Source organism: Astatotilapia calliptera, chromosome 6 (genome assembly GCF_964374335.1).
Source record: "Astatotilapia calliptera chromosome 6, fAstCal68.1, whole genome shotgun sequence".
Lineage (NCBI taxonomy): Eukaryota > Metazoa > Chordata > Actinopteri > Cichliformes > Cichlidae > Astatotilapia > Astatotilapia calliptera.
The window spans coordinates 27,966,493-27,993,457 of record NC_137427.1 but is presented as its reverse complement, the minus strand read 5'-3'; the positions used below and the strand labels follow the sequence as shown (position 1 = coordinate 27,993,457).

Sequence of the window (26,965 nt, the reverse complement as noted above, 5' to 3'; positions counted from 1 at the left end):
ATGTTTTTTAGTCGGCTAAGTAGATATGTTACTAACCAGTTGAAGTGGCATACCTTATATTTACCTACATTCACCGACCACTTTATAAAGCGATATATACATACATATTTTTAGATATAATTATATTTGTTCAGTAAACTATGTAGGTGACAGTTCATTCAAATTTAGTGGTATCAAGAAGAAGAGCAAACAATCAATGAGCAGTAATGGAGATTTATCGTTATGATATATGTAGTAACCACATGACAAAACCATGTTTGAAAGTTCCAGCATTTTATTAATTAAAACTCATTACTGTAGCCAACATTTTAAATACATGGAAAGACTAACCATTAACTGAAACAGTATATAAAGAGGAGTGTGAAGGGACAGAAGCTGAGTTGGAGCTTAAAGGTGTGTTCAAGCTAAAGAAACATTTAGCTGAAGTCAGCTGTCATCTCTTTGTAAATAGGAACCAACTTCAGAAAAGGTGAGATGTACAGTAACAGTAAGGCCAGAGCAAGACAAATAAAACATTAAAAAAACCAAAACAAACAAAAAAAACCAAAACATCACAACTGATATCGAACTGATCCCAGAACCATGGGAGAAAAAATAAAAATCTAAGGCGGATCTGAACAGGAGCATCAGCACTATAGCGATTCAAGCAGAGGATTAACTGTTGTGATCCAGAGCATAGAAGAAAATTCTCCGCTCCAGATTATCCATAAATCACATTAAATATTCAGGGATAAAATTAACCCAAAAGTGTTGTTGTATAGGAGTACAAGTCTTAGTATTATCTGTTGCACATGTGTTTGTTAGAGAGTCGCAAATGATTTGCAACTTTAAACTATCAGATTAAGAGTTAACAATCCTACAACCAGAACAGGTTTTAGGGTTTTAAAGTATAGTGTTGCTAAAAAACAAACAAACAAAACATCTGTATAATTCTTTAAGCATCCTGGGCAGCAGCGGTTTCTGAAAAATAAAAGAGCAAAAAAAAAAAAGGGTACAATTTGCTGTCACAAAAAAAAGCTTCACAGTTTGTTTATGTATCGACTTAAAAGCTGCTCGGGTCTGTGGATGTCTGCCGAGAGACGGCGGCTTTGCTTTTGGCGAAATGTGTGACATCCGCACAAACAAAACTGCGATCTTGACTGACAGAGACTGTAATCCATACCTGGTTCCTTCAGTGCCTGCGCGTTTCCCACCAGCCCAGTCAGCAATTCAGTGTTCCCGTTGAGGATCTCTACCGACAGGTTGTTATTCTGCTGCTCCTCCACGATCCTCTTCTGCAGCTCCTCCTGATGTTTACAGCACACAGACACATTGTACAATCAGACACCTTTTGCCACGGGGGTGGGGGTCATGCCTCGGCTTTTAAAATGCTTGCAGTTTGCATTTTAACTGAGCGTTTTTGTTTTTTTACTGTTAGTCTTTACGCACCTCACACATGACTGTGAGCTGTAGCGGTAAGTCGTCCACCTTAACAAAGTCGTCCTCATCAGACTTTTGGCTCGCGTTACCAGATCCCACCTCCTGAGCATAGACCCAGAAAAAAAAAAAAAGCAGCAAATTAAGGTTTGACATTATTTCTACAACAGGAAGGGGAAAAAAGTCACATATAGGTCATATTTGGACTTGCATCCACGCTGATCATGACGGGCGAGTCTGTGTCTGGGCTGCTTGTGGTCGTTGCCTCCTTGGTGACATCCTGACCTTGGTACATGGTGGACTCCCTCTCTGAGGCAACAGCAGAAGCCCCAGCTTTGCTCTCCTCCTCGGGGCTCTGGCACTCCACCCTCTCATGCTCCTCCACTCCAGAATCCACAGTCTCAACTGACCTCACGATTTCTGCAAGACAAAGTTTGTGAGTGTGCAAAGAGAGCCCCAAAATATTCCTGACAAGTTTACTATCGCGCACTGGCCGGGATCGAATTCCGCTGCTGAATACGTAGAAAAGGCCTCACCGTCGTCATTCTCCGAGCTCCTCTGTTCAGTTCTTATCTCTTCGGCTTCGCTGGCTGCTGTACCCTGGAGTACAACACAATTACACAGTCAGACTAAGAAGAAGCTGCTTAATAATGTAAGCTACAGCTGTTGCACACATCTCCATGGCTGACCGTGGCTGTGCTCTCCTGCTCCGCCTGTCCGTCTGCAGAAGCCTGTAAGGATGTTTGGACGTCTACAGGTCCTGCTTCAAACTCCTCGATTTCCTCCTCTTCGTTCTCATCCTCCCCACTGCCATAGTTAGTCAGCGCCTGCGTCTCTGCTTTGGAGAGACCTGAAAAGCAAAAAAAAAAGTGAAAATGAAACGGCAAAGTGGTCGGGGTGCAGGTTTAAGTGAGCAGCGATTCTCTGTTTTGATTCCCAGCTGGTTGGCCATTTTCCAGGTCGTTTTTACTGTTTGTTCTTGAATAAAGGCGTAAAATCCCAAAAGTATGTGCTTAAAAAACCTTTAAAAAGAAAAAAGATAATGACCTTTGGGTTTAAAACTGTAAGAACATTTGAAGATTCAAAAACATTTAAACGCAATAAATTATGATTACAGATAAAGAGTAATTGAAATATTTGCACCATTTCAAGGGCACCAATCACACTGCAGATACCTTTTATTATTCTGTACTCAGGGTCAGATATCTTTCAACTTGTATACCTTTTACTGAAGCAGCCTTTCAGATCTACTAAACAGCAGCTCATTTAACATGCAGCCTCTGTTTACCTGTTAGAGACGTGGCTGCGATTAAAGTTTTTTAGAATAATGGTGTTTATTGAGCAGCTTTGTAATTGCAGAAAACACGGCATCAGAATTAGACAGCTGCACTGAAACGACTCCACTTCAGCCAGCGAGCAGAGACACTCAATTTTCCAGAGATGTGCTCCCCCTCTGGTTTGTACCACACTGCATGATAATGAGTACACATACACCTAAAAGGTAAACTACTACTTGAAGATCAAAGAAGACCAAGAAGTGCTGACTCTTGTGGTCAGTTACCTGACCTCAAACTCCACCTGTGGGGTGGAAGAAAAGAAGGAGAAGAAAGCGGAACTTTCTTAACGGGCGATCGTGGCTCAAGAGTTGGGAGTTCGCCTTGTAATCGGAAGGTTGCCGGTTCGAGCCCCGGCTTGGACAGTCTCGGTCGTTGTGTCCTTGGGCAAGACACTTCACCCGTTGCCTACTGGTGGTGGTCAGAGGGCCCGGTGGCGCCAGTGTCCGGCAGCCTCGCCTCTGTCAGTGCGCCCCAGGGTGGCTGTGGCTACAATGTAGCTTGCCATCACCAGTGTGTGTGAATGTGTGCGTGAATGGGTGGATGACTGGATATGTAAAGCGCTTTGGGGTCCTTAGGGACTAGTAAAGCGCTATATAAATACAGGCCATTTACCATTTAACACGACAAGAAGATTTTCGGAGCATCGTTGGGTCATGCGGGGATAACTCAGGCCGTCACAGTTCGAGGGCTGCAGTTATTAAGTCAAAACTGAGGCGTGATCAGACATCACGAGAAAAAGTTGCCAATTTTGTGTCATAAATACTACAAAACCGAGTAAAGAGCAAGAAAGTGAGGCTGAAAGAAACCTTTAATGTAAAGTTCCTATCAGAGTGGTTATCAACGATTTCAAATCACAGGATCATAATTTGAATGTTTTTTTTGTTTGCATTTTTAAATATTTAGACTCTTATCACCTCAGAAACAACCTGCCTGACAAGTAACATAATTTGCTGTTTGCAAATTAAAGCAAAGGGCTGAATTCTGTTCACTGAACATTTTTAGCCTGAGGACCTAAAGTTATTCACAAGAACCGCCTTTTCTTACTCCACTTTTCACTCACTGATTGACAGAGGCACTTCCCGTCCACCTTCTTCATCCTCATTATCCTCTTCAGCCTCCGAAGCCTCACTGCTCCTACTGTTCTTCATCTGCGTCTGCAGGTAAAGCTCCTGGGAAGCAGAGGCACCTCCCTGCTCAGCCTCATCTTGGTCCTGGAAGACAGTGAGAGACATTGTTGTTACAAAGATTAATTACTGACAGTTTCACCCAATAAAACAGTCATCGGTGTGAAGATTACCTACCTTGTCTTCATCTGTGTATGCTGGAGAAAGAGATTTATTGCCGCCACCGGCTGTATTATTCTAATACGGAGGAATAAATAAACACAGCATTAAAATTAGGATCATTCAAGCTAACATTGCATTACAAATGCTTGGAGAAAGAAAACAAAAGATGTAACCTTCTGACTGTGTTTGGCTTTACTATGCTGCTCAGCCCTGTTCTTATGTTTGTGTTTGGCTGCCAAAGCGGTGCCGCTGCTGTTGTCCAAATCCTGCATGAGCCTGAAGAAGGCCAGTTCATTGAAGAGGATCTCTGAAATCTCCACGAGCAGGTCCTCCCCGCAATCCTTCAGAGTACGGCCGACAAATTTACTGAGAGAGTCCTGGAAGAAAAACAAAGAGTGAACCGTCAGACAGGCAACTTTTCATGTGATCCAACTGCGCTTGTTGAGGCAAATTTAGAGCAAGGCTGGCATCGGTCCTACCTGCAGTATGCCTCCCAGCTGTCTGTGGAAAAAACGGACAAACTCTTTGCTCTCGTCGTTTTGCTGGGTGAGAGTGAGGACCATGCGCCGGACAGAAGTCAAGAGCTGGACGGAGCACACCTCGTCCATGTTCTCCTGTGAGAAGAAAGACGGACAGTGACGAGTCATTTTAGTCTTCAGTAACTGCTCAGAAGCGCGAACTTTACTGACAACCGAACGCACATTAGAGCAGTGTGTGGACAGCTATCATTCTCATTTCCAACTCCACATTTTATTCTTGGACTTCGCATGAGTCATTTGAAATTAATCCCTGTTTCTCTTATATTTGGTGCAAACCCTCAGTTCAACCTCTGTGCTCAATGCTATACACCTGAAAGACACACCTTATTAAAGACTGGAAAAACAAGAAAATCTGAAACTGAGGGTTTAGAGCTTCTTTCTTGCAACCATGTACATTTTTGAAAACTGGGAAGAGTTTAACATAATCATCTGACATTTCAAAAGTATATAGGACAGAAAATATTGAAAAGGTTAATAGGTGCCACTTAAAGGCTAATTTGTTCAATACACATTTAGTTGAAAGTTTAATAAGCAATTACTAATAAACCACAATGTGTTTTGCTTCTGTTAAGCACAGAAAATTCACGTCACTTGAATATTAGCAAACTCTATTCACTGTCTGTGGTTTATCCTACCTTAAGGAAGGGAATGACTTCTGTCATGATGGCTTTGATCTGACGATCCAACTGCTGGGTGTCGATCTGAGGGCAGTGCACTTCGCCTCCTGCAGCTCCTGATCACAGAGAAATATATATATTAATTCAAAACGCCATCTATTTATAATAAACAGCCATAAGAAAGACCACAATCAGCCAGCCACAGGCCTTCGTTGACAACATGCAGGGTCTTGTGATTAGGTACCTTCGAGGTGCTCAGCAGGGTTAGCAGAAGGACGTTCAGCATTTGAGACGTCAGAAGTGCCTGCACCTGCAGTGCTTGCACCTGCAGTGCTGGCGCTGCAGGGGTTAAACTCAGCTTTAAGCTTCATGCGCTCATATTCCCTAATCCTTGCCAGAGCTTTATCTAAATGAATCACCGTGTTGCCTGTCAGAGCCGCACAGAAAGGAGAGGGAAAGGAGGAAAAAAAAGGGGGGGGGACACACCAAACATTTTACAATCAGTGAAGCAAGAGAAAAAGAACTGAATAATAGATTGTTTTGTATCTGTAAACAGGTTTACACCATGGGATCAAACAATGTATGGCAGCCTTGCTCTCAAGTTATGATAGCAGGCCAACAAGTCAAAGTTTTACATTGCCAAAAAGTCCTGTTGTTTACTTATTGATCCTGACGTGTAAACTGATTGGTTTACCAAAACCAGCACTAACAAGCCCAGCGGGGAAAAAAAGCAAGAGGAGGTACCAGATTTGTAGTTCAAGGCAGAAGGAAAAACGTTTCAGATGAATACTTCCAAGTGGAACTTTAAAAAAAGAAATTTTCCCCAAATACATTTATATATACCCAGGTCATCATTAGCAAAAGGTTCCAGGTTGGAGGAGGTTGACATGGTGCTGTCGTTGTCCACAGATTCTGCATCATCCCTCTTCTTCATTGTGTCTTGCGTGATCCTCAGATTTTTCTCCACCACCTCCTGAAAAAATAATTCAGATTTGAGGCACATACACTGTGGTCGCCATTTTTTTAGCATGGAAAATTAGACATTTCATCCATCACTCCTGAACGAAGCCATTATTTAGACAGACAAAAGCCTTGGCTCCCAATTAGTACAACTCTGGGGACCCTGGAGAAGAACAAAGACCACATGTCTGATCTGGCAACAGACGCACAGGCAGAACAGGGTCATTTTTTTCCTTTCTCTTTTTCCTTTTTTGAAAAAATACTTCTGACGCGTGCCGTCAAGTTAAACTCAAAGACAATGAAGATCGGGGAGGGAAAATTAAAGTCAGAAAATAAAGAGGGACATGGAATGATGAAAGGAGACAAGACGAGGTGGGATGAAAGGAGATGAGGCCGAGAGAGAAATTAAAGAAAGGTATAATGAAATGTAAGAAAGAAAGCGAAGGGGAAGGATGACAATGAGGGATGAAAGGCTTCAGAAGGACCAAAGCGACATGGAAGCAAGAGAAAATGGAAGAAAAAAAAAGTGTGAGAATGCCATGCTGGGAAGCAATAATGTTTCTCTTACTGCATCACTGGTAGTCAGGCTCTCGCTGGGTGTGAGCTCAGACTGAGAGCCGGCAGCCCAAACTGCAGGACCAAGACGGGGCATCTGGTCTTCGGTTGCACTCCTCTCGGCTAGATGCCTGCTTACTATGTCCTGTAAGAAACACACAGAGAGGGTATCATAACTGTTAGATCAAGTGTTTCAGTGTCTCTATCTGCCCATGTCATGTCACAGACATATAAACATTACAGTGCATCCAAAGACACAAGCTAGAGAGAGTCCATGAAAAAGGAAGCCCATCAGCAAAAACAAAAACTGAAGCACTAACAAACACACACACACACACACAACCCTAAGTTAACATCCCACCCGGCATGATTTCTTTATCTTGTCCACCATTGCTACTGTTTTGTGTGCATATGTCACTGTACCTGCCATGGCAAAGAGCTACAGCGCTGAACTAGACAGCAGTCAGGAAAAAGAGAGGAAGACAGCCCAAATTCCAGTAAAAATAAAAAATATTCACCCCTCACCTTTATTTGAGTTAATACTGTAATCTTGCTCAATTGACAGGATACATTTAACCAACTTCATGCAACTCTTGAACTTAACTTCCTTTTATGCATGTGGCTAGAGACTGGCCACAAAGTCAAACAATGTTAGTTCCTCTTCAAAGAAAATTTCACTAACCCTGGCTACCAGCAGCTAACACAGGCTTACTGCATCAAAACAGCAATGCTTACTTACAGAAAAGTTCAGGATCTCCTCAACAAATCGCCTCAGCATCACTTATCTGACAGAAGTGAGCTTCACTGGCTCATCAACTCATATCAGACTCCTTTCACAACAAGTTTTACAGCCTCCTCTAGAGTAAATAGACTTGGACACATGCTGACAGCTAAGGTCAACCACAGACTGACAGCCTAGACTCACTATACATGAATTATTACAGTGAAAAAAAAGTTTTATTTCCATTATTTCAGTTTCATAATCATCAGAAGCCAAAATCACATGATTAAAATTTAAAAAAAAAAAAAAAACTAATTTTGAAAAATATGATCTGTAGCCATGTTTTTTCAAAATTAGTTTTTTTGTTTTTTGTTTTTTAAATGATCTGTAGCCAGGCAGCACGCTGGCACTGTGGTTAGCACTGTTGCCGCACAGCAAGAAGGTCCTGAGTTCAATTCCAACATCAGGCCGGGGTCTTTCTGTGTGGAGTTTGCATGTTCTCCCCGTGTCTGCGTGGGTTCCCTCCGGGTACTCCGGCTTCCTCCCACCGTCCAAAGACATGCAGGTTGTGGGGATAGGTTAATTGGATAATCCAAATTGTCACTAGGTGTGAATGTGCGAGTGAATGTGAGTGCGAATGGTTGTCTGTCCTTGTGTGTTAGCCCTGCGACAGACTGGCGACCTGTCCAGGGTGTACCCTGCCTCTCGCCCTATGACAGCTGGGATAGGCTCCAGTGCCCCCCGCGACCCTGAAAAGGAGAAGCGGAAGCGGATGGATGGATGGATGATCTGTAGCCATCGTCAGCTGTAGCTCTAGTCTCAACAAAAAGCAGAGATACTTTCAAACCTCTTTCAAAGAGGTGTTCCCAGATATTTTCAGACGATTGTAAAAATCAAGTCAGTGATCAAAGTTATCTTTAATACTTGACAGACTGTATTTACAGATGTTCAGTGCCACATTCTCACACCGAATCCTCTTTCCAGCCAGATGGGAAAAAAATAAAAAATAAAAAAAATAAAAATCACCCAAAAGTCTTATTATGTGAACCCAGGACATTGGATTTAAACAGCAGTTGAACATGTTGTGAAAATTTTGAGCCTACCTGTAGGGAATACAGTGCCCTCTGGCGCAAGTAGTCCGTGTTGAGCAGCTGCAGTTCGTGGAAGAGCTCAATGAGAAAGTGTGGCCGGGACTCATTCTGGGATATCAAAGTAGCTACTTCAGAGTAAATGGTCTCCCTCAGCGTTTCAAACAGTGAGAAGTCACTGCTTGCATCTGAAATTTAAAGATGTGACACCATTACAGACAGATATTTGCAAACTGCCACAAACAACAGAAAATACCATACAAAAAACTACTGACTATTTTCACAGCTAAAGATTTATCCTGCACACATGTTTAGTTAAGCCAAAAAGGAGAAGAAAACAAAAAAGCCCATGCATGGGATAGTTAAGTAATGCTAAGATCTGCATGGTGACTTTACCTGGTGCTTCAGTGCATGCAATTCTGTTAGAGAGGAAGGGTGTTCTCCAAGCATAGGCTGTGAGTAAGATAAATTAAAATTGACAAAAAAAAAAAAAAAAAAAAAAAGGAAATTAACCCAAAATTAAAATGAAATCTGTGGTCATGAAGAATGTGCCAAGTCAATTACATATATATTAAAATAAAAAGACAGGGTGTTATTATGAAAGAGAAAGAATAAACATTCTACAATAAAATAATGTGGATCATAAATAAAAGAAAACACACACACACACACACACACACACAGAAATAACAGAGGAAAAGGAGGGTGCATTGATTTTACTACAAGCAGCTTCAGCCATACCAGAGGAGAGGTCGTTCCGTTTGCTCCCAAGCTTAGCCTTGCTGTCCAGCTTTTCTTGAGTAAGTTTGTCTAAAAGACTCTGATTGTGCTCCTTCTGGTGGCACGTGTCTGCCCTCTCCTGGACAGAGTCTGCAGTGCTGCCAACACTGTCGCTCTCATGACCTGAGGGAGCCACCAACAAATGAAAAGACACATACTGATAATGTTTCTCATATCAATAATTTGACACTTAGGTAAGGAAATGCAGAAAAATGCCCCTGAAGATAAACTCACAATACAATGGAACTGAATTCAACAGCTTTTAAAAGGAGCTTCCTGCATAAAATATTCAATTGGCCTCTCAGCAGGGTGCAGCATTCCACTTTTAATACCTTCACTGTTCTTGCCCTGCCCTTTGCTCCTCCTGCGGCGGCTTTTGGGAGTCTTGCTTCGGGAGGCCAGGTTGGCTTGTGCGGAGGCCTTGCGCCCGGTTTTAAAAGTCTTTGTTATGGTGGTGGGATCGACCGGCTCGGGCATGCTGCTTAAGCTTTCCTGCGACCCCTTGTCAAAGTCACGATGTCTTGATTGGTGGTTGGCAAAAATGGGAGAGGAGGAGGGAGACTCTCGGGCCTCAGCGTTAGACAGTTGATGGCGAGTGATATTGTTTGAGTAGGAGGTGTTAAGCCAACCTGCCGCCCTAAGGCAGGGAAAAAAAGAAGGTATTGATAATAATGTTCCATAAAGAAACACAAATGAGTTTTCAGGCAACATTGATTGACATACCCTCTCTCTGTAGAAGTGTTAAGAGGAGAACGCTGCAGCGGTGGAGGGAAACTCAAGTATTCTGTTTTGATTGAAGTGTTGGGATCTGACTGCTGCTTCTGATGTTCAGGAGTAGCCTGACCTACTGCACCTTGAGGAAAGTCACTCATGGAACCAGGGAACAGGGGATATAAATTAAAGCCTTCAGACAGAAAAAAAAAAAAAAAACAACTTAGATTAAGATGGCAATTAAGTCAGACAGTGAGATTTTTTTACATTTCACACCTACTGAAGGTCCCCTTTGAATATATTAACCATTTCTAAATCAAATGCACCGATTGAAAATGTGTAATTCACACCAATAATAACATTTTTTCAATAGTGTTTATGCCAGAGCAGTCACTGGAGGTTATACTTTTAATTTTAGAGTGGAAAATAGGATTTCTGGCCAAGTGTAAAATTTGGCTTTTATAGTACATCATAATCAATAATTCTGGTTAAAAAGTGAAAATCCTTATGCAAACTTGGCCCCTTCACTGTCCACTTTAAAAACAAGTCTTGAAACACATTTTTCCTCCTTGGCATATGACACAGTATGACCCTGATTTTATTGTTTTAAATGTAATTCTAATTATCATTTTATACTATTTTATTTTTTTGCTATTTGTGCTAATTTTATTATTTTAAATGTCATTTTAATTATCATCTTATTTTTATTTATTTATTTTTTACTTGTTAAGTGTATCATTTCTGGCATGTCAAGTGTACAGCACTTTGTGTTCAGCTGGGAGTTGTTCTGAAAGTGCTATATAAATAAATTGCTTCCTTGCTTGCTTGCAAACTTCCTCTCTTTTCAGACTCAAAAATATTTGCCCTCTCTGTCGTTTCTATTACACAAAAATTCAAAAATTATTTAGAGAATTAAACTCAAAAGCTGATAAATTTTCATATCATACTGGGAGGAAATGGGGATGTCATGTTGTTGGCTGAAGGATGCAGGGTAGAGGAGAAGGGGAGGAAGAAACCAGGAGAGGCTGGAGGGCCGGAGCTGGATTCCTGGGATGATCCCTGCTTCTGGGTTTGCCAACCTGCTGATGAAGAGGAAGGCATAGGCTGCTGCTGATGAAGAAGGTCATTGAGGACCTGCTTTAGTCTGAAAGAAAAGTGACATCATGTAGTTTCTGTACTTCATAGACATAAAGTGAAAAATACATATTGAAGTTGCTGTTATCACCTCTGGATATTGTTCTGTTGCCAGGCCAGCTGGGTGTAGCACTGGTGTAACTGGTGCATGATGAGCTGAACCTGTGGTGATGACAGGTTGTTGGGCAACATGCTGTACTGACCTGTCAGCAGAGTTTGTAGCATGTATGATAGTGTCTGTGGAAACAGGTGAGACACAAAAAGAATGCTTTTCACTTGTTGACAGCGGTTTTAATCCAAACACTGGACACAAACTTCAACCAAAGAGCATTTCAGCATCTGTGCATGTATGTGCCGAGTGCACTAACCTGCTGGTCCTGCAGGAGTGTCTGACACATGCTGGTGCTGTAGTCCAACTGTCTCTGTAGCTGGCTGACCTGTTCCTGCCAGTGATACGAGCCCTCTGTGAAGGAGAGCTCCGAGGCCCAGCGCAGGTTTTCTTGTCGCCGTGTGCCCCCCTGCTGGCTTCCAGACTGGTTCAAACTTCTTGACTGCTGCTTGGCCTTAGTCTTGTTATGAAGAAGCCCACCACTGTCACTGGAAAAGGCTGCCGGAGGCTTCAGATTGCTGCAGACACAAAAAAAAAAGCATGTAAATTATTGATCACTACACAGTGACATAAATCCTTCCTTTGCCACTTTGTCTGACCTTCCTTGATTCTTCCTGTTACTGTAGGAGCACAGGTTCCTGCTTGGTGAGTAGAGATGAATGTCATCATCAGAGGTGCTATCTGTACATTCTTCCTGCTCTTCTTCTTCCTCTGCGCCCATCTCAGAGCGATATTCCTCCTCCTCATCATCATCGTCGTCATCATCGTCATCATCCAGGTGGCATGGAGAGGAACCCCAGGTGGCCATTGTTCTAATAACAAATCATGAACAATGGTTCAAAACGTTTGTGAAACAATGACAAATGACAACCTAGCAGAGGAAATGCTCTGCATCCGAAAAAGAGAGCATGCGTTACACACTTTCGCTGCTATTCATCTTCAAAAAAATTATTATCTCATGAGACAGACCCCTAGAACAGAATCTCTCCTACCTTTCATCCCTGCTGACAGGCTGTGAGGGTGTAGCGATGCCCTCTTGATCTTCAATCTGGCAGGCAGAGTCTCCAAGACCACTACGCCTCTGGTGTTCAGCCATCAATGACTCTAAGTGCTTTCTTCGCTGTCTCAGTTCTTCGCGCAAAATTTGATGGCGACGCATTTCTGACCAAAGCTGCCATTTCAAAGCAAGAACAGAAACGATCAGTGGATGTGGATTATTCTCAAAGTGTAAAGTGTGTTTGATATATCACAAGAGTTGGTTTAAATAGTTAGCTAGCAGGTGTTTTGTCGTCTATGGTGGAGTCTGTCACCTCATTGTCAGTGACTGAAGAAGTAGCTGCTTCTGGGGCTGTGGCTTTGAGTACGGCTGAGTTTGTTTTGGCTCCAGACGATGGAGGAGCCGGGGCGGTTGCAGGAGTGGAAACTGCAAGTGGAACCTTCCTCAGCAAACCCTGCTGACTCACCGTGCTGGACACAGATGACTGGAAGGAAAACCAGCAGAAATACTGTTTACATCTGAAAACAGCTCGTAACACCTGACTTCTAAGCACAATGGCAACATGACATGGCCAACTGTGTTGGAATAAAATCTGTGGTTACAGTTACACTGGATTAAAATTCAATTTGTCATATAACAAAGCAAAAAAAAAAAAAAAGACTTCTGAAGTATGAGTATAAACAAGAGATCAATGTTTTAATGTTACAAACTTTATCTACTAACCTTATGTTATGTACATTTTTCTTAGTGAGTTATTTTTAGAAATTTCAAGTTTGTTTGTGCCATTGGTTGGCTTTGCCATAACTGAGCTGCCTCCAGTCACTTGTGTGTAAACAACAACACAGGTGGACATGAACTGAATCCACAAAATTCAATTTCAAGTACTAAGAATCAGAAATAAAAAGCATTACTTACTACATTCTTAAAGCATTAACATGTCAGTTTTTATACACTGAGACTGTTCCCTTTGCCACCAGTCCTACATATAGCTGCATGTATGTGTATTAATATGAGTCAAGTACCTGAAGGTCAGGGCAAGCCCACTGCAAGTCCTGGATCTTGCCTTGGATTTCAATGAGCTTCTGACGCTCTTCGTGAAGCATCTTCAGCTCCTGCTTCTGCTGACGTAGCTTCTCCTCATACAGCTTTTCTCTGTCAGAAGAATAGGGTGGGACTGATGTGATGCAACTTCAAAGTCAAATAAAGGGTTTTCAAAAAGAATATTTTTACAGTTCTGTACCTGGCTTTGCTGGAGAGGGTCATTTCTCTGGGACTCTGTTTTGATCCTGCTCCTAATGTCCCCGGCACAGAAGCCCTGGTGTTATTTGGCTGCTGGCGTAAAGCTTCATCCTCATTAGCTGTTGTTCCATCTGTGTCATCACTCTGGATACACACAGATTGGGTCAGTGCTTCTTCACTAAAATAGTCAGTCGTTTATGATCTAAGGGAACAGTTCAACTGACTGCTTTAAGCGTCTTTAAGAGTCTTTTCCTATTTTTCTTGCAGTTGCAGGTGTGTTTGTTTTTTCATTTTTGTTTTCTCATATTCCAACAAACTAATGTCTTATGTTTATTTAAAACATAAGTAAAAGTAATGGTTGTTGAATTTGTCTCCAAAAATCCAAAACATTTCTACATGTCTACTCATGTCTAAGTACTCTTACTGAATTCCACCTAAAAGCTTTGGCACAGTATCAGTGGTTCAGCTACAGCTGGTAGGGTTAGCATTTAAAGCTTGGAACACTCTGTAATCTGTTAAGTCGCTTCGTATTTCAATAGTGAACCTAAACATAAGTCCCATAAGTACCAATAAAGTGCATGTAAGCAACAGATTCCTCAGTAGTGGGATAAAATGATTAATTTTACACACATTTACAGAATCAGAGCCTCATGATGGTTTACAGTGGTTGTTGCTGGGTTTATTTAATGACAGTTTAATCTGGAGTGTCTTTGCTGTTTACAGGTAGTTTGGATTTTAAAAAAATCTTTTTACTTTGTTAAGCTACACCCAACTCATGACCACAGAACTTTGAGCATTGTTCTCTCATCTTTCTCACTTGAACCATGGCCACCAGCTCCTGCAGCTGCCACAGTTTTTGCTTCGCAGTCTGTCGATGGACCTTCTGACCAAAACCAGCTTCATTCCCAAGGCTGCTCCTCCGACTAGACTCCGATGCCTCGCTGTCTGGAGCCACAGCCTGCGCCCCTCGCTCATTATCAAGACCATCTTCATCCTTCAACAAATTATAGGGGATGTCTCTGTTGTACTGGCAGTCTAAATCAAAGCAAAGTTACAGGAGTATCACTTACAGATCACAGAAAAACAAGACAAAACATTGGTCTGACTTTGACTTTAAGTGGCTGTTCAAGTCAAAGAAATAAAAAAATGAAGGTTAACATTATTTTATACAATGGTCAAAACACAGCAGAAGACAACACATATAATGAGTTTCTCATACATAGGATTTTATTTGGACATGCCACCAGGTATTTTAACCCTCTCGAGGCAGGCGTTGCTGATTTGCAACAGTTAAAAACTAACAACCTGATTACCCCACATACATATTTTATGAGTTGTTTTTTTTTTTACTCAGAAGTACCACTGCAGGACTTGGTTGTGCATTAGCAACAAAAAGTTTAATTTGAGCCTGAGAGGGTTAAAGACTCTCACGAATGCTTGGTGCCTAATTTTTACAAATTTTTCTGCAGCCTGACGCCGGTTATCTGGCACCGCTTTAGTCTACAGGAAGGATTTGACAAGATTTGACATGGGTTGTCAAACAAGCGGCAGACTTTCACACCAGCATTACAAACTTACTCTCAGACTGTACTACAGTCTGAGAGAATGGTTGGTGAGCAATTTTTACAATTTTTTCTACAGCAGTTTAGCAGCAGTCAACCTTGTTGCTTTTATTTTGAAAGTTTAAACCCCAAATGGTAGATAGCCCCGCAAGTCCTTCCCATGTCATATTTTCCCTACTGGCTAGCTCAATTTGTTATGTAATTCAGGTGCCGTACTCCAACTACACCGTCTTGGACTGAAACTAAAATTAAAAAATTAAGTGCAGTATAAGCTTATATAAGCCTATTATGACTAACTCTGTTATTCAACTCACATATTCTTATTTATAAAATAACACTAACACCATCAAGTGTGTGTCAGTCTGTGCAGTGTGTACCTATAGCTGAGGGGATGTTGAGGCTTCGAAGGTTTGCTGCTGACCGGTTGTTGATCTCACATTCAGTGTTGAGCCTGCCGTCCCGGTTGTTTGTGGCGCCACTCCTGGGGCTGCGCCCGTTGGTCAGGCTGTTCAGGTCTGCCCAGTTCCCACCGCGCTGTGGGTTCCTAAACAGATAAGGTGCAGTGACCGTTGCGGTGTAGAATTACTTACACACAATCACCTAATTACTAATGCTATCATATTGCAACTTGGAACCAGTGACAATAATAACCATTTTAACAAAAGATACTGAACTTGTTAACAAAGATTAAGAAATTCAAAAAACATTTTATTCATTAAGTTACCCACCTGATGTTAGTTACAGGCTGGCGGTTCTCCTGCTCCGAGTCAAACATGGCCTCAAACATCGAGCCATCCTCCGTCTCATCTTCCTCGTCCTCCTCCTCATCATCGTCATCTTTCACGTTTTCATTTACTGCGTCTACCATCATATCAGAAGTCTGCTCGTAGTACTGGACCAACTCTCGCAGTTCATTCAAGCGCTTGTGGACCTCCTTCAGCTTCCTGCAGGAAGTGAATGAAATGTGAGTATATGCTAGGTTTAATCATTAAAAATTAAGTGACAGGCCAGGAAAATATTTTCACATTTCTCTTCCTTTTCAAAGGCTAAAGTATAGAAAAAAGAAAATAAAGACTGCCATAAACGAGGAGGTCTAGTGTCTTGTTCAAGAGCACTTTAGAAAAGGATGAAACTTGTCAACAGGAGGCCGTGTGGAAGGTTTTGTGACGTCAATGTTATACTATATCCCCACTCCCTGTACAGCAACCTGCTGTTGATATTTGACCTGCCTATTCAAGCTGTGTCTTTGTTTGCGTACGCACCTGAGCTTATCTGCTGAGTTGGAGCTGTCCTGCTGTTGTGTAATTGAAGGATGAAAGGAAGTTGAGGCTGAGGCCCCAGAGGTCAGAGTGGATGGAAACTCTGAAGATCCCCCCATACTCAGACTGTACTGTGCTGACAAGCCGCGACCTAAGTGAATCCACACGCAATTCATCAACAACTTTAGAAGAATAAAAGCCATGTAATGGTTGAAAAGAATGCCTTAAAAATACTCATACGTGAGTTATTATTGAGTGTCTGGTCTCTGAGTGAATGCAGCTCCTGCAGGATCTTGTCCATGGTCTGCTTTTTGTCTTGAAGTTCCTGGAGTTTGGTGAGTTTGGCGCTGGCAGCTGTTGCTCCAGTGTCTAGACCAGTGTGTGGGCCAGAGGCAGAGTGGAGGAGCGGCCTGTGTTGAGGGGGACCAACAGGCTGCGGAGTCCTAGACCAGCACACCTCTCTGGAGAGGGAAAGACTCTCTGCCTGACGCCGGTTATCTGGCACCGCTTTAGTCTACAGGGAGGATTTTTCAAGATTTGACATGGGTTGTCAAATGAGTGGCAGACTAACGCCATTCACACCAGCATTACAGATTTACTCCCAGACCGTACTAAACAAATAGTCTGACATGACTGGCTCTGATGGAACTGATATGAATCTAATGTAAATCTAAAGTCTGTAGACTGATGGCTCAAACAGAGGGGATAAAATTATATGATTTATGGACATGAGAGAGTAAATTTACAGTTTCTACCATACCTGAGAGTCATGAAGCTGGTTGTGGAACCGCTGGATCAAATCGTTTAACTCATCATTGAGTTCTGAGGTGATGCTCAGACCAGAAACGCTGCCTGTGGTTTCTGTGACAACTAATAACAACAAAGAAATTAAGAAAAAAAAAAAAAAGAAAAAAAAAAAAAAACAGATTTATTTGTGTCAGTCACTGAATATAAATTTCAACTCTTAACACCTTTACCAGAGAATACTGATTAATGTTTGTAAATACATTAGCTCTGCTGAATAAATATTTCCTGAGAATATTCCATCTAAGATGTCAGGAATGCATAACCGACCGTTTGTGAGACAAATCGTTTTAAATTTTTCCTCTAAGACCAATTTACACAACGATGTGATGTGAATGATCATTCTAACCCTACACACTAATAGTCTGTACACAGTGATTATGCCTGTCACTTTTTACTGTATATCTCACCAGTGTCTTCAATCACAGCGAGTGCCTGCTCTGCACTGTACTGCATGGCCATTAGAGCTTCCTGTCGGCCCTGCAGGGCCCTGAGCTGCTCCTGCTGCTCCAGCATCTTCTTCAGCAACTCGTGCTGCTTACGCAGATTCTCCAATTCTTCTTTCTGGTCAGCACGCATGGCTTCTGGCCTTCCTCCCTAACAATGCAAACCCACAGACAGTCAGCATTATTTTACCAAAAGCCATGTTAACAATACTGTACTGCTACTGAACAAGAAGGTTAGAAGAAATAAATAAGACAAGATAAAAGCCAGAGGAGGGACAAAATGTTTAGTTTCCATTTTCTCATCACAGAACTCAAAGACAAAACAGAGTGTGTACGTACTGCACATATGTATATAACAGCTGTACATACTGTTGCATTTGAAGCATCTGAAGATCGAACTTCTGTGTTAAGAGAAGTGCTCTCTGCCACTGAACCTGAGCCAACTGCAGAGTCCAGCGTCCCCACATCATCTTCCTCATTCTCCTGTGCCTATAAAAGCAGCAGAGAGAACAATCAGTGATTGTAAAAAAGGATAAAATCAAGAACTGGCATGCCTATATACTCCCTCTCGACTGCAATAGATGGTGATGATAATTAATTGGTAGACTACAAGGCTTAAGACTAAAATGTATCTTTCTAGAAATTTTAATTTCTCAGAGAAAATATTAAATAAAACTACACAAAAAATTAATAATAAAAAAAAAAAATCACAGAACAATAAAAAATGGTAGTTACAGTTTTTATAGCATATTATAGCTTAAAATATGATTAAACTATTTATTAAATAGCGTGTGGAATAGCCCAAAGACAACAAACTACTGTAGTTATGAAGAAGCCAAATTTGTAAAAGAAAATAAATAAATAAATAAATAAAAATAATAATTTCCAAATGATGTTAAAAGCATGAAGCAGATTCTAAAAGATATTCGGGTGGAGCTGGAGAAACAAATATCAAATTTACCAGCATTTTCTGCAGGAACCGTAAATAGGACTTCTCCTGCTCCTTGAGGTGGTCGATGAGATGAGAAAGACGCTCCACGTTGGCCGGCACGTCATTTTTTTCCACCAGGTCATCCCGCATGGAGCTGGCCTTACTGATATACTCGCGGATCTGTACCAATTTGCTCACCACCTGAGACCAAAGAAAAAGAGGAGGGTGGTGTAAGGGTGTGGGTTTCAGATTGAAAATAAAGAGTAGACTGAGAAAGACCGTAGGATAGGTGAGCAAGCATCTGTAAGGAAGGCTCAGACTGGGCTAAACAAGGGCAAGAAAGGGGGTTGGGCGGAAACACTGGGCACAGAGGGTGGCATATTTATAAAGTGCCCTAAATACAGCCTCGTTTCAGCTGCACTGGCTCTCCCTCACTTTCATCCTAGTTCTCGTTTCTCAGAGTTGAGTGCAGTAACACACGGACGACGACACATATATGTATGGATAGGTTATTTCACTTGCATAAAATATAAATATCAAGAAAAGATCAAAGATTTTCATTGCATCTCAGTCAAATTAACTATAAACATAAATGTGTGTGTTTTTGGTAAGTGCCATTTACCTGCAACACTTCAACAGTCCACACTCTGTCTTTGCTGGAGGTCTTGTACCTGCCCCATAAACTAACTATAATTGCTATTCACCACGTGTAGCTGGTTTTAGACCTTGTTCCTTGCTTGCAAACATTTCTTTGCAGCATCTGAATGTTAATATTATATACCACAGATAACAATATAACCCCTTTTTTGCAATTTTACATTGAGTAACATTCTTAAACTTTTAAAGTAGGCATTCATAGCAACTAAGCATCCACTCAGCCACTGCAAACTGATATTAACTTATTTTTAGATGTTCCAAAGTTTTTTTTGCTGAAGTTTTTCCAACTTATGAATTATTCAAATGATATTGGTTGCATCCACTTCAAACATAGTGTTGCATTTAAAAATAACAAGCAAGTTAGCAGTTTCAATACTTCACATGTCATTTTTGTCCTGTTTTGATCAATACAAGGTTTCAATGATGTGCAAACATGTTTAACACACTGTTAAAGATTCAAGTTCCCAAATAGATCTCCTCTAACTGCTTTAAAAAGTCTTATTTTCCTCATAGCACCATAGGCTGGTCAGAGTTTTCAATCATTAAAATTCCTATCTACTTAATGGATTGATATGTCTGCAAACTGCTCTCCACTCAATCATCAAAACTCCAAGACATCAAGCGGACATCAAACAACAGATCAAATTAGTAACAACAAAACATTACCTGGCTGCTGTCTATTCTCGGCTCTCCTCTGCCATGTTCCCTGTGCGACGAGGGCAATCTGTCTGTGCTGCCATGACCGAGCCTCGGAGGTTCCTTCGTAGGAACGACAGGAGTTAATGTGTCTCTGAGTCCTTGGCTCTGCTTCTTAGTTTCCTTGGTGATCACTGGAGTAGCCGGGGCAGAGGAGGAGGGGGGGAGCAGCTCCTTGCTTTTGTTAGTGTTTACATGCAGAGGTAGGAAGTTATAGGGCTTCTTGTTCTCGACAGCTAACTGGCGCTGGTTGTTGGCAGCTGTGACGCGCCCCTGGGAGTCACTGCCGATGCTCCTCTGAGTAAGAAAAGTCATCACAAATCAGACAAATCACCACTCAAAGTTTTGGGTATTTTTTATTTTTTTATTTCACAAACTGCAAGTGAAGTAAATGTTCAGAATTTTGTTTCTTTAAAGCAAACATCTGACAAAGGATAAATGAATATTGTAAAGGTATGTAATTTTATTTATATATTTATCTAACTGCCTTTTTTTTTTTTTTTTTTTTTTTTTTTTAAACACTCTCCTCAACTTCTAGCTTTCTCCACTAATGAAGAGCCAAACAAATAGTTATATATTAACAATCTTCTCTTTTGCTTTCTCCATTTATAATCCCCAAATTCATCTCCCACGCTTGTGTGCCGCTCTGTCATTCTGCCACCCACACTGGTGCAACAGAACAAGGTCAGTCAAACAACTCTGTATCAAACTATGAAAAATATTCTGCTATCACTTCCCGCAGCGACTGCTGAAGTGCCACAGCAGATTTAATCACTAACTTTTTAGTTTGACGGTATGATAAGTGTAGCCTGACAGATACTGGGACTTCTGAGATCATTACCATATAAATTAGTTAATAAACCTGATGTTTTAATGAATCTGACTACTGAATATTTTTGTTCCCAACCGGCAACAAAAGCAACCAAATTTTTTAAGTGAAACAAAGAAATGCGAAGGCTGGGACACCCGAAGCTGAAAAATAAACTGTCCCTGACTCTGGTAGCCAAGCTATAACATTTTTTTGTGTCATTTCCCAGTTGAAATTTATACCAATGATATGTCTGCAACCTGCTCTCATGAGCCAGTATGACTTGTAAGCCTTACTCGATTCCTGTGGCATGCATGTGCATTCCTGTAATTGTTTTTCCTAAAAGACAGCAGCCATATTCATCCAGTCACAGGAAACACTGTCAGATTATAAATTCTGTATTGTGTTACTGCACAACAGCTCTTTGAACAGAAATCAAAAGCAACAAATGAAGCCAGTCAACATTTTTATACAACACCACCACCTGAGACGGGACATAGGTGTCATATCACTAACAGTAAGTCATGCAAGCCACTTTTTAGTAATCTATCTGTTACAGGAAAAATGTTTCTATGTTTCTTTACCTTCTTTTAAATGTGCAAGCATGCCCTTTTGTCTATGGTTAGATTAGTTTAGAATTATCTTTTTAGACTTTCTCAGCAAAGACATACTGTTTTGGGACATATTGTTTTAGATTGTTTTATCTCTCACAGCCTTCTCCCAGCTCTCTGCTGACGAGACTAGCGCCACATATGGAGTTGTTTATTTTATTTGTTTTGTATTTTCTTATCCTGTTCTCACTGTCTCACAGTAATACCCATTAACAAAAAGCAAAGCATTTTACCTCATCCAGGTCTGTAAAATTGATCCTCTGCCGGAGTTTGTCTAGTTCAGCCTGGTCCGGTACAGACATTTGGGTCGTGTACTTCATATGGGGGAAGGAATGAGGAGTGCGTGCTCTCCTGCGACCTGCCCCAGGAGTGGACTCTGGCGAAATATCATTAGTGAGGCGGCTTTCCACCACCGCAGCTGACAGCTTTTTCTTGTTTTTCTCTGATGATCGGTTGGCTTTCTTCTGCTGTACACCCCAATCCTTAGGAAAGCACACACAAAAAACAACATTTGAGGTTAATTATTATTCAAGGTAAAATCAATGAAATGTATTTATTTTAAAGGAGAGTGCAGTTTAACATAGTTCCAAAATGGACATGAAACTGATCAGAATCAGAATGAGAGAAGCTTTATTAATCCCGTAGGGAAATTGATTGACAATTAATTACATAATACTATCAAAACTAAACTAAAATACACAGTGTAAATAGCATACAAAAGAAAGTAGGATAGACGGCTATAAATGGGAGTTACCATAGCGTTTATATCACTTGGTAGAAAAAAAAGATAATGAGCTGTACTTCAAAAAGAGAAAAGTCCTTTATTGTCATTGTACATGTACAATGAAATTATGGGGCTTCGACCATTCTGACATTCAGCATTGGGCCAGCCCTTACCATGTTGTTCAGCCTATCTTCAAGACTGCAATTGCTTACAGTCCAGTTGTGCAGCTCTTCTGCACTGTCATCAAAAGGTGTACCTCCAGTTGCCATGCTACCCTCCTACAGCTTGCTGAAATTCACAAAAATTGTCATACTGGTCAGCACAGAAAAAGCACTCAAAATAAGTAAGCAAAAAAAGTAACACACAACTATATCAAAATGACACCCCGTGTGGTTAAGCAAACGCTTCTTAAAAGCTTGCTGGAATCCACAACAGAAAGACACCACACTGAACCACGGACTGAATTAAATCAATTTCTTCAATGACAGACAGGGCATTACGCATCTCATTAAAACGAACTTGACCTTGTTCATAATTTAACTTTATGACTAAGGTCACTTGGCTAATCGTATTTAGCTATTAATAACAACGTACGGTTGATTAAACAGGCTCTGAATAAAACTTCATCAACGCTTCACATGATGGACAGTCACAGTTAACGGTAAAGCTAAATATGCATCAGTTCTTACCAACAGAGTTTAATTAGCGGCTTTATTTTAAAGCTCGAAAGCATCAGTACCTCTGCGCTGATCACATAAACGTGCCGTCTGTTTCGGTACCCTGTCTCTGAGCGCTAGCTACCGTTTGGTTATTGTATGTGGCCCGCTCGGATTCCCGGGGAAAGCTAAGCTATGACATACTCCCCCCAGCGCGCGGCGGCTTCTAGCGCGAGCTTCATTCCTGTACTCCGCAGGAGAATTTATAATATTACCAACAAGAAGTCCAGCGACGAGTATTGCAGCAGCTGGTGTTGGCTATAAACACAAACCCTAGTATCAGCGTACACATCATATTTGCTAAACTTCACTAGCACAACACTTGTGACCTAGTTCCGTCCCGCAATCGCCATGGCAACCCCGACTAACCCGTACCAGCTAACCCGGTGTTTAACGTTTACGCTGGTCTACAAAAGAATGAGAAAACTAGTGTTGCTAGCGAGTGGCTAAAGTTGTCAAGCTTGCCGATGGAGCTGGCTAGTACTAACCAGCTCCCAGGCTCGCCGTAGCAGCTGCTCGCAGTGCAGCTAACTTTAAATGTATAGGTAAAAGTTCGGTCTCACAAATATCTCGCGTAACGACAGCTGAAATACACTTAAAAGCTGCAAATTCGGTCATTTATGTGGATAACTTAAGGTCTGAATAACTTCTGTGCCACCGCACATTAGCATCAACGTAGCTGTACCAAAACGTATCATGTTAAGTGATGGCTTTTGGTCATTTTGTTAGGACTGCACTTGCTAAGGTAGCTAGCTTACGTTCCAAGATAAGAAACGGTGGTGTCACCGTTCAGAGCCAGAAACGGACAGAGATGTTGTTGCCCGTCGTTGTTCTTCATATACGCCAGAAAGAGCTTCACAGATTCTCTCTTCGTCCGGTGAAATCCATTTAATTATTAGCAACGTTTCCGAGACGCACCAACTAATGGACGCATCCCTAGCGTGACATAACATATACACTCCCGCACGGCAGGCGGCGTCAGCCTCTGGCTGACGATCGCAGGAAGTGCGTTTTCAGGAAACAGCAACACTGTCGTACGCTGTTTTTTGTTCTTAAACTTACACGAACGTGGTGTGAGGTTATTTACACTGGCCTGAAGAAAACATACAGCCGACCATTCTAGTCCCTTACCGAGATTGGATTTTGAACGCAAATTTCAATCTTTGCCTTCGAACTACGTAAGTTGTGGCTTCGGTTAATGACTTAGTTTTCATAGCTTATGTAAGCTAGTTAGCAAGGGAAAGCTAACCGCTTTCCCGTCATCAATCAAATCTTAAAATTGTCAAAGCTAGCGGTTTTATTTTTCACTGCTTGCATTTTTAATTGTTGTTGTTGTAATTTTCAGATAAACGATGGGTTCGTCTAAGAAACATAAGGAAAAGAGCCGCGATAAGGACACAGAGGAGCGCCGTCGTGAACATAAGAAACATCGCCACAAGGAGCGCGACAGAGACACTTCGGACCGAGACAAGGAGAAAAGAAAGCGCTCCAGGTCCAGGGAAAGAGGCAGACGGGAGAGCCGTGGGAAGGGTGAAAGGAGCAGCGGGGAACCACGAGTGAAGAAGGAGAAAGTAGATGCGGGATATGAGGAAAGCAATACTGAAGTGCAGCCTCAATCTGCGAGCGGAGATGCATCTCTCAGCATCGAGGAAACAAACAAACTCAGGGCAAAGTTGGGTCTGAAGCCTCTGGAACTGAATGAGAACAAGAAAGAGCTTGGGACCAAAGAGGAACCCATGGTTGCAGAGACCATCAACCCCGTGGTCATCCAGCAGCAGAAAGAGATGAGAGAGAAGCTTGCAGCTTTGAAGGAAAAACGCAAACTCAATCTGAAACTGGGGAAAGTCAAAACCCTAGCTGAGGATGACTGGCTGGATGACACATCCTCCTGGGTCGAGAGAAGCAGAAAGCTGGCAAAAGAAAAAGAAATGGCAGAAAAAAGAGCCAAACTTCTGGAAGAGATGGATGAAGAGTTTGGTGTCAGCAATCTGGTAGAGGAGGAATTTGCTCAGATTAAACAGGATGCGTACACATCTCGAGATTTAAAGGGACTCATAGTGCAGCACAAAGTAGAGTCTTTCTCTGAGGGCCAGACTGTCATCCTGACCCTTGAAGACAAAGGTGTTTTGGAAGAGGAGGAAGATGTGCTGGTAAATGTGGGACTGGTGGACAAGGAAAAGGCAGAAAAGAATGTGGAATTAAAAAAGAAAAAGCCAGATTACAAACCTTACGAAGAAGAGGAGAGCGTTGACGACATGGTTTCATTTAAATCTCGCTCTGTTCTGTCAAAGTATGATGAGGAAATTGAAGGTGAGAAGAAAAAGAGCTTCCGGTTGAATACAGGTGGTTTTGCAGATGGAGAGCGAGAGCGCGAGCTCCAGGCCATGAAAGAAATGCTGCGAAATCAGGCCCAGTCCTTGGAAATGCCTGCGCTCTCTATCGCCTCGGAGTACTACACACCACAGGAAATGGTGGGCTTTAAAAAGACAAAACGTAGAGTGAAGAAGATCAGGAAGAAGGAGAAGACATCCACTGCAGATGACCTTCACCTCGATGACACCCGCAGCTCTGACTTTGGCTCCAGGACACGTGGCCGAGGCCGCAAACAGGAGGATGATGAAGACCAAGAAGTAAAGAAAGAGGAGAAGGTGGTGACGCATGAAATCCCCCTACTGTCTGACGACATCAGGATGGCAGAAATGGACATAAGCGACGATGAGGAATTTACCCCTCCTGAGCCAGCTGTAATTGAGGAGGATGAGGCAGAGCAGGAGCTGCAGAAGCAGTTGGAGAAGCAGAGGAAGCTGAAGCAAATGCAGCTCCTGAAAGACTCTGGGGCGAAGGTGGCAGAGCAGGTTAAGAAGCTTGTTAAAGATGACAATGAAGACGATCCTGAAAAGAAGAACAACATTGTTTTCAATGCTACCTCAGAGTTTTGCAGAACCCTGGGTGATATCCCAACATACGGACTGTCAGGCAACAGAGAGGACCAGGAAGACATTATGGACTTTGAACAGGAGGAGGAAAAAGATGATGCTGGAGGTTCAGACTCTGACATGGATGAGAATGTTGGATGGAGCACAGTTAACCTGGATGAGGAACAAAAACAACCAGATTTCGCCACAGCCTCTGCCACCATTTTGGACGAGGAGCCCATCGTCAACTCCGGCCTCGCTGCTGCCCTGTTGCTGTGCAAAAATAAGGGTCTGTTGGAGACTCAAATGCAGAAAGTAGCACGTGTCAAAGCGCCAAAGGGTGCCCTGCCCAATGGCGACTACTGCATCGAGGACAAGATGGGCTTTGATGACAAGTACAGCCGCAGGGAAGAATACAGAGGCTTCACGCAAGACTTCAAGGAGAAGGATGGCTACAAGCCTGACGTCAAGATTGAGTACGTGGACGAGTCTGGGCGGAAACTCACTCCAAAAGAAGCTTTTAGGCAGCTCTCCCATCGATTCCATGGAAAGGGGTCTGGAAAAATGAAGACCGAGAGGAGGATGAAAAAGCTGGAGGAAGAGGCGTTGCTGAAGAAGATGAGCAGCAGCGATACTCCTCTGGGAACTGTGGCTTTACTGCAGGAGAAGCAAAAATCCCAGAAAACGCCATATATTGTGCTTAGTGGGAGTGGAAAGAGTATGAATGCAAACACCATTACTAAATAAGCATGAAATAAGTGTATTATAATTGTGTATAATTAACGTAGAAACATTCAAGTACATAGATAAAATACACCACACACATACACATCTTTTAATTAATGTCTACGATTTAATGTCCTAGTTTATAGAAGCTGCATTGTTGTGTTGAAGAATTGTTCAATAAAATCAGTACAATTCAGAGGAAGTGTTTGGTTTTTCCTTGTGTTTGGAATTTACATGATTAATTCAGATCACAGCTATATTAAGTCATAAAAACAAAATTATTTCTCTAATATTGTAGGTTATTTACTTTACCACAAAAAAGATTACTGTACCTGTCAACTAGTGCTATATAAAAACCTGGATATATTGAATTGAGCACTGTGTGTTTAAAATGCCTTTTAGTTTCATGAAAGCTGTTTGAGTAGGGTCTGTAATTGTGCCCTGGCAAATATAGCAGGTGCATTTAATTTCAATATTTTTAATGGAAACTACATGACAGGAATTAATGCAAACATAAGTGCATTATGGGTGCACACATTGACTAATTACCCAAAATATAACAATATAAACTCACTGGCCACTTCTTTTCAAATACTTGTTAATAAAAATGTCTAATAAACC

The 26,965-nt window shown here is 41.8% G+C and overlaps 2 protein-coding genes across 9 annotated transcripts; one reads left to right on the top strand and one right to left on the bottom strand.

Moving 5' to 3' along the window:
* Positions 1 to 256: 256 nt before the first annotated feature.
* pcm1 (pericentriolar material 1) lies at positions 257 to 23,710 on the bottom strand. 8 transcript variants are annotated; one of them, XM_026171447.2, is made up of 40 exons: positions 23,462 to 23,710; positions 22,161 to 22,275; positions 21,497 to 21,745; positions 19,815 to 20,141; positions 18,522 to 18,692; positions 17,930 to 18,049; positions 17,525 to 17,711; positions 17,071 to 17,180; positions 16,551 to 16,824; positions 16,314 to 16,461; positions 15,780 to 15,995; positions 15,429 to 15,595; positions 14,307 to 14,524; positions 13,491 to 13,633; positions 13,273 to 13,402; positions 12,564 to 12,734; positions 12,246 to 12,424; positions 11,853 to 12,065; positions 11,513 to 11,771; positions 11,236 to 11,381; positions 10,958 to 11,154; positions 10,023 to 10,203; positions 9,632 to 9,936; positions 9,261 to 9,422; positions 8,916 to 8,972; positions 8,535 to 8,707; positions 6,724 to 6,855; positions 6,039 to 6,168; positions 5,440 to 5,622; positions 5,214 to 5,311; positions 4,519 to 4,653; positions 4,213 to 4,416; positions 4,055 to 4,114; positions 3,814 to 3,964; positions 2,106 to 2,266; positions 1,953 to 2,016; positions 1,628 to 1,836; positions 1,429 to 1,521; positions 1,163 to 1,286; positions 257 to 960 (listed from the first exon to the last, which is right to left on the bottom strand). In XM_026171447.2, the coding sequence occupies exons 2-40, from the start codon at positions 22,254 to 22,256 to the stop codon at positions 935 to 937; spliced, it is 6,369 nt and encodes a 2,122-aa protein (XP_026027232.2). In that variant the 5' UTR covers positions 22,257 to 22,275; positions 23,462 to 23,710; the 3' UTR covers positions 257 to 934. The 8 variants fall into 8 exon arrangements, with proteins under 8 accessions (XP_026027232.2, XP_026027235.2, XP_026027233.2 ...); XM_026171450.2 differs by having other exon boundaries at positions 23,490 to 23,601; XM_026171448.2 differs by lacking the exon at positions 23,462 to 23,710 and adding an exon at positions 22,919 to 23,057.
* On the top strand, positions 23,698 to 26,540 carry sart1 (spliceosome associated factor 1, recruiter of U4/U6.U5 tri-snRNP). The gene is made up of 2 exons (XM_026171455.2): positions 23,698 to 23,881; positions 24,049 to 26,540. Exon 2 carries the CDS (start codon positions 24,056 to 24,058, stop codon positions 26,363 to 26,365), a length of 2,310 nt encoding a protein of 769 aa, XP_026027240.2. The 5' UTR covers positions 23,698 to 23,881; positions 24,049 to 24,055; the 3' UTR covers positions 26,366 to 26,540.
* Positions 26,541 to 26,965: the final 425 nt, after the last annotated feature.

Excerpts from the sequence above, each read along its gene's own strand:
- pcm1 (XM_026171447.2), bottom strand. The coding sequence starts at position 22,256 with ATGGCAACTGGAGGTACACCTTTTGATGACAGTGCAGAAGAGCTGCAC. Across the intron at positions 2,017-2,105 it reads AGCAGGAGAGCACAGCCACG|GGTACAGCAGCCAGCGAAGC; the intron begins GTCAGCCATGGA and ends GTTGTACTCCAG. Across the intron at positions 1,837-1,952 it reads GAGCTCGGAGAATGACGACG|AAATCGTGAGGTCAGTTGAG; the intron begins GTGAGGCCTTTT and ends TTTGTCTTGCAG.
- sart1 (XM_026171455.2), top strand. The coding sequence starts at position 24,056 with ATGGGTTCGTCTAAGAAACATAAGGAAAAGAGCCGCGATAAGGACACA.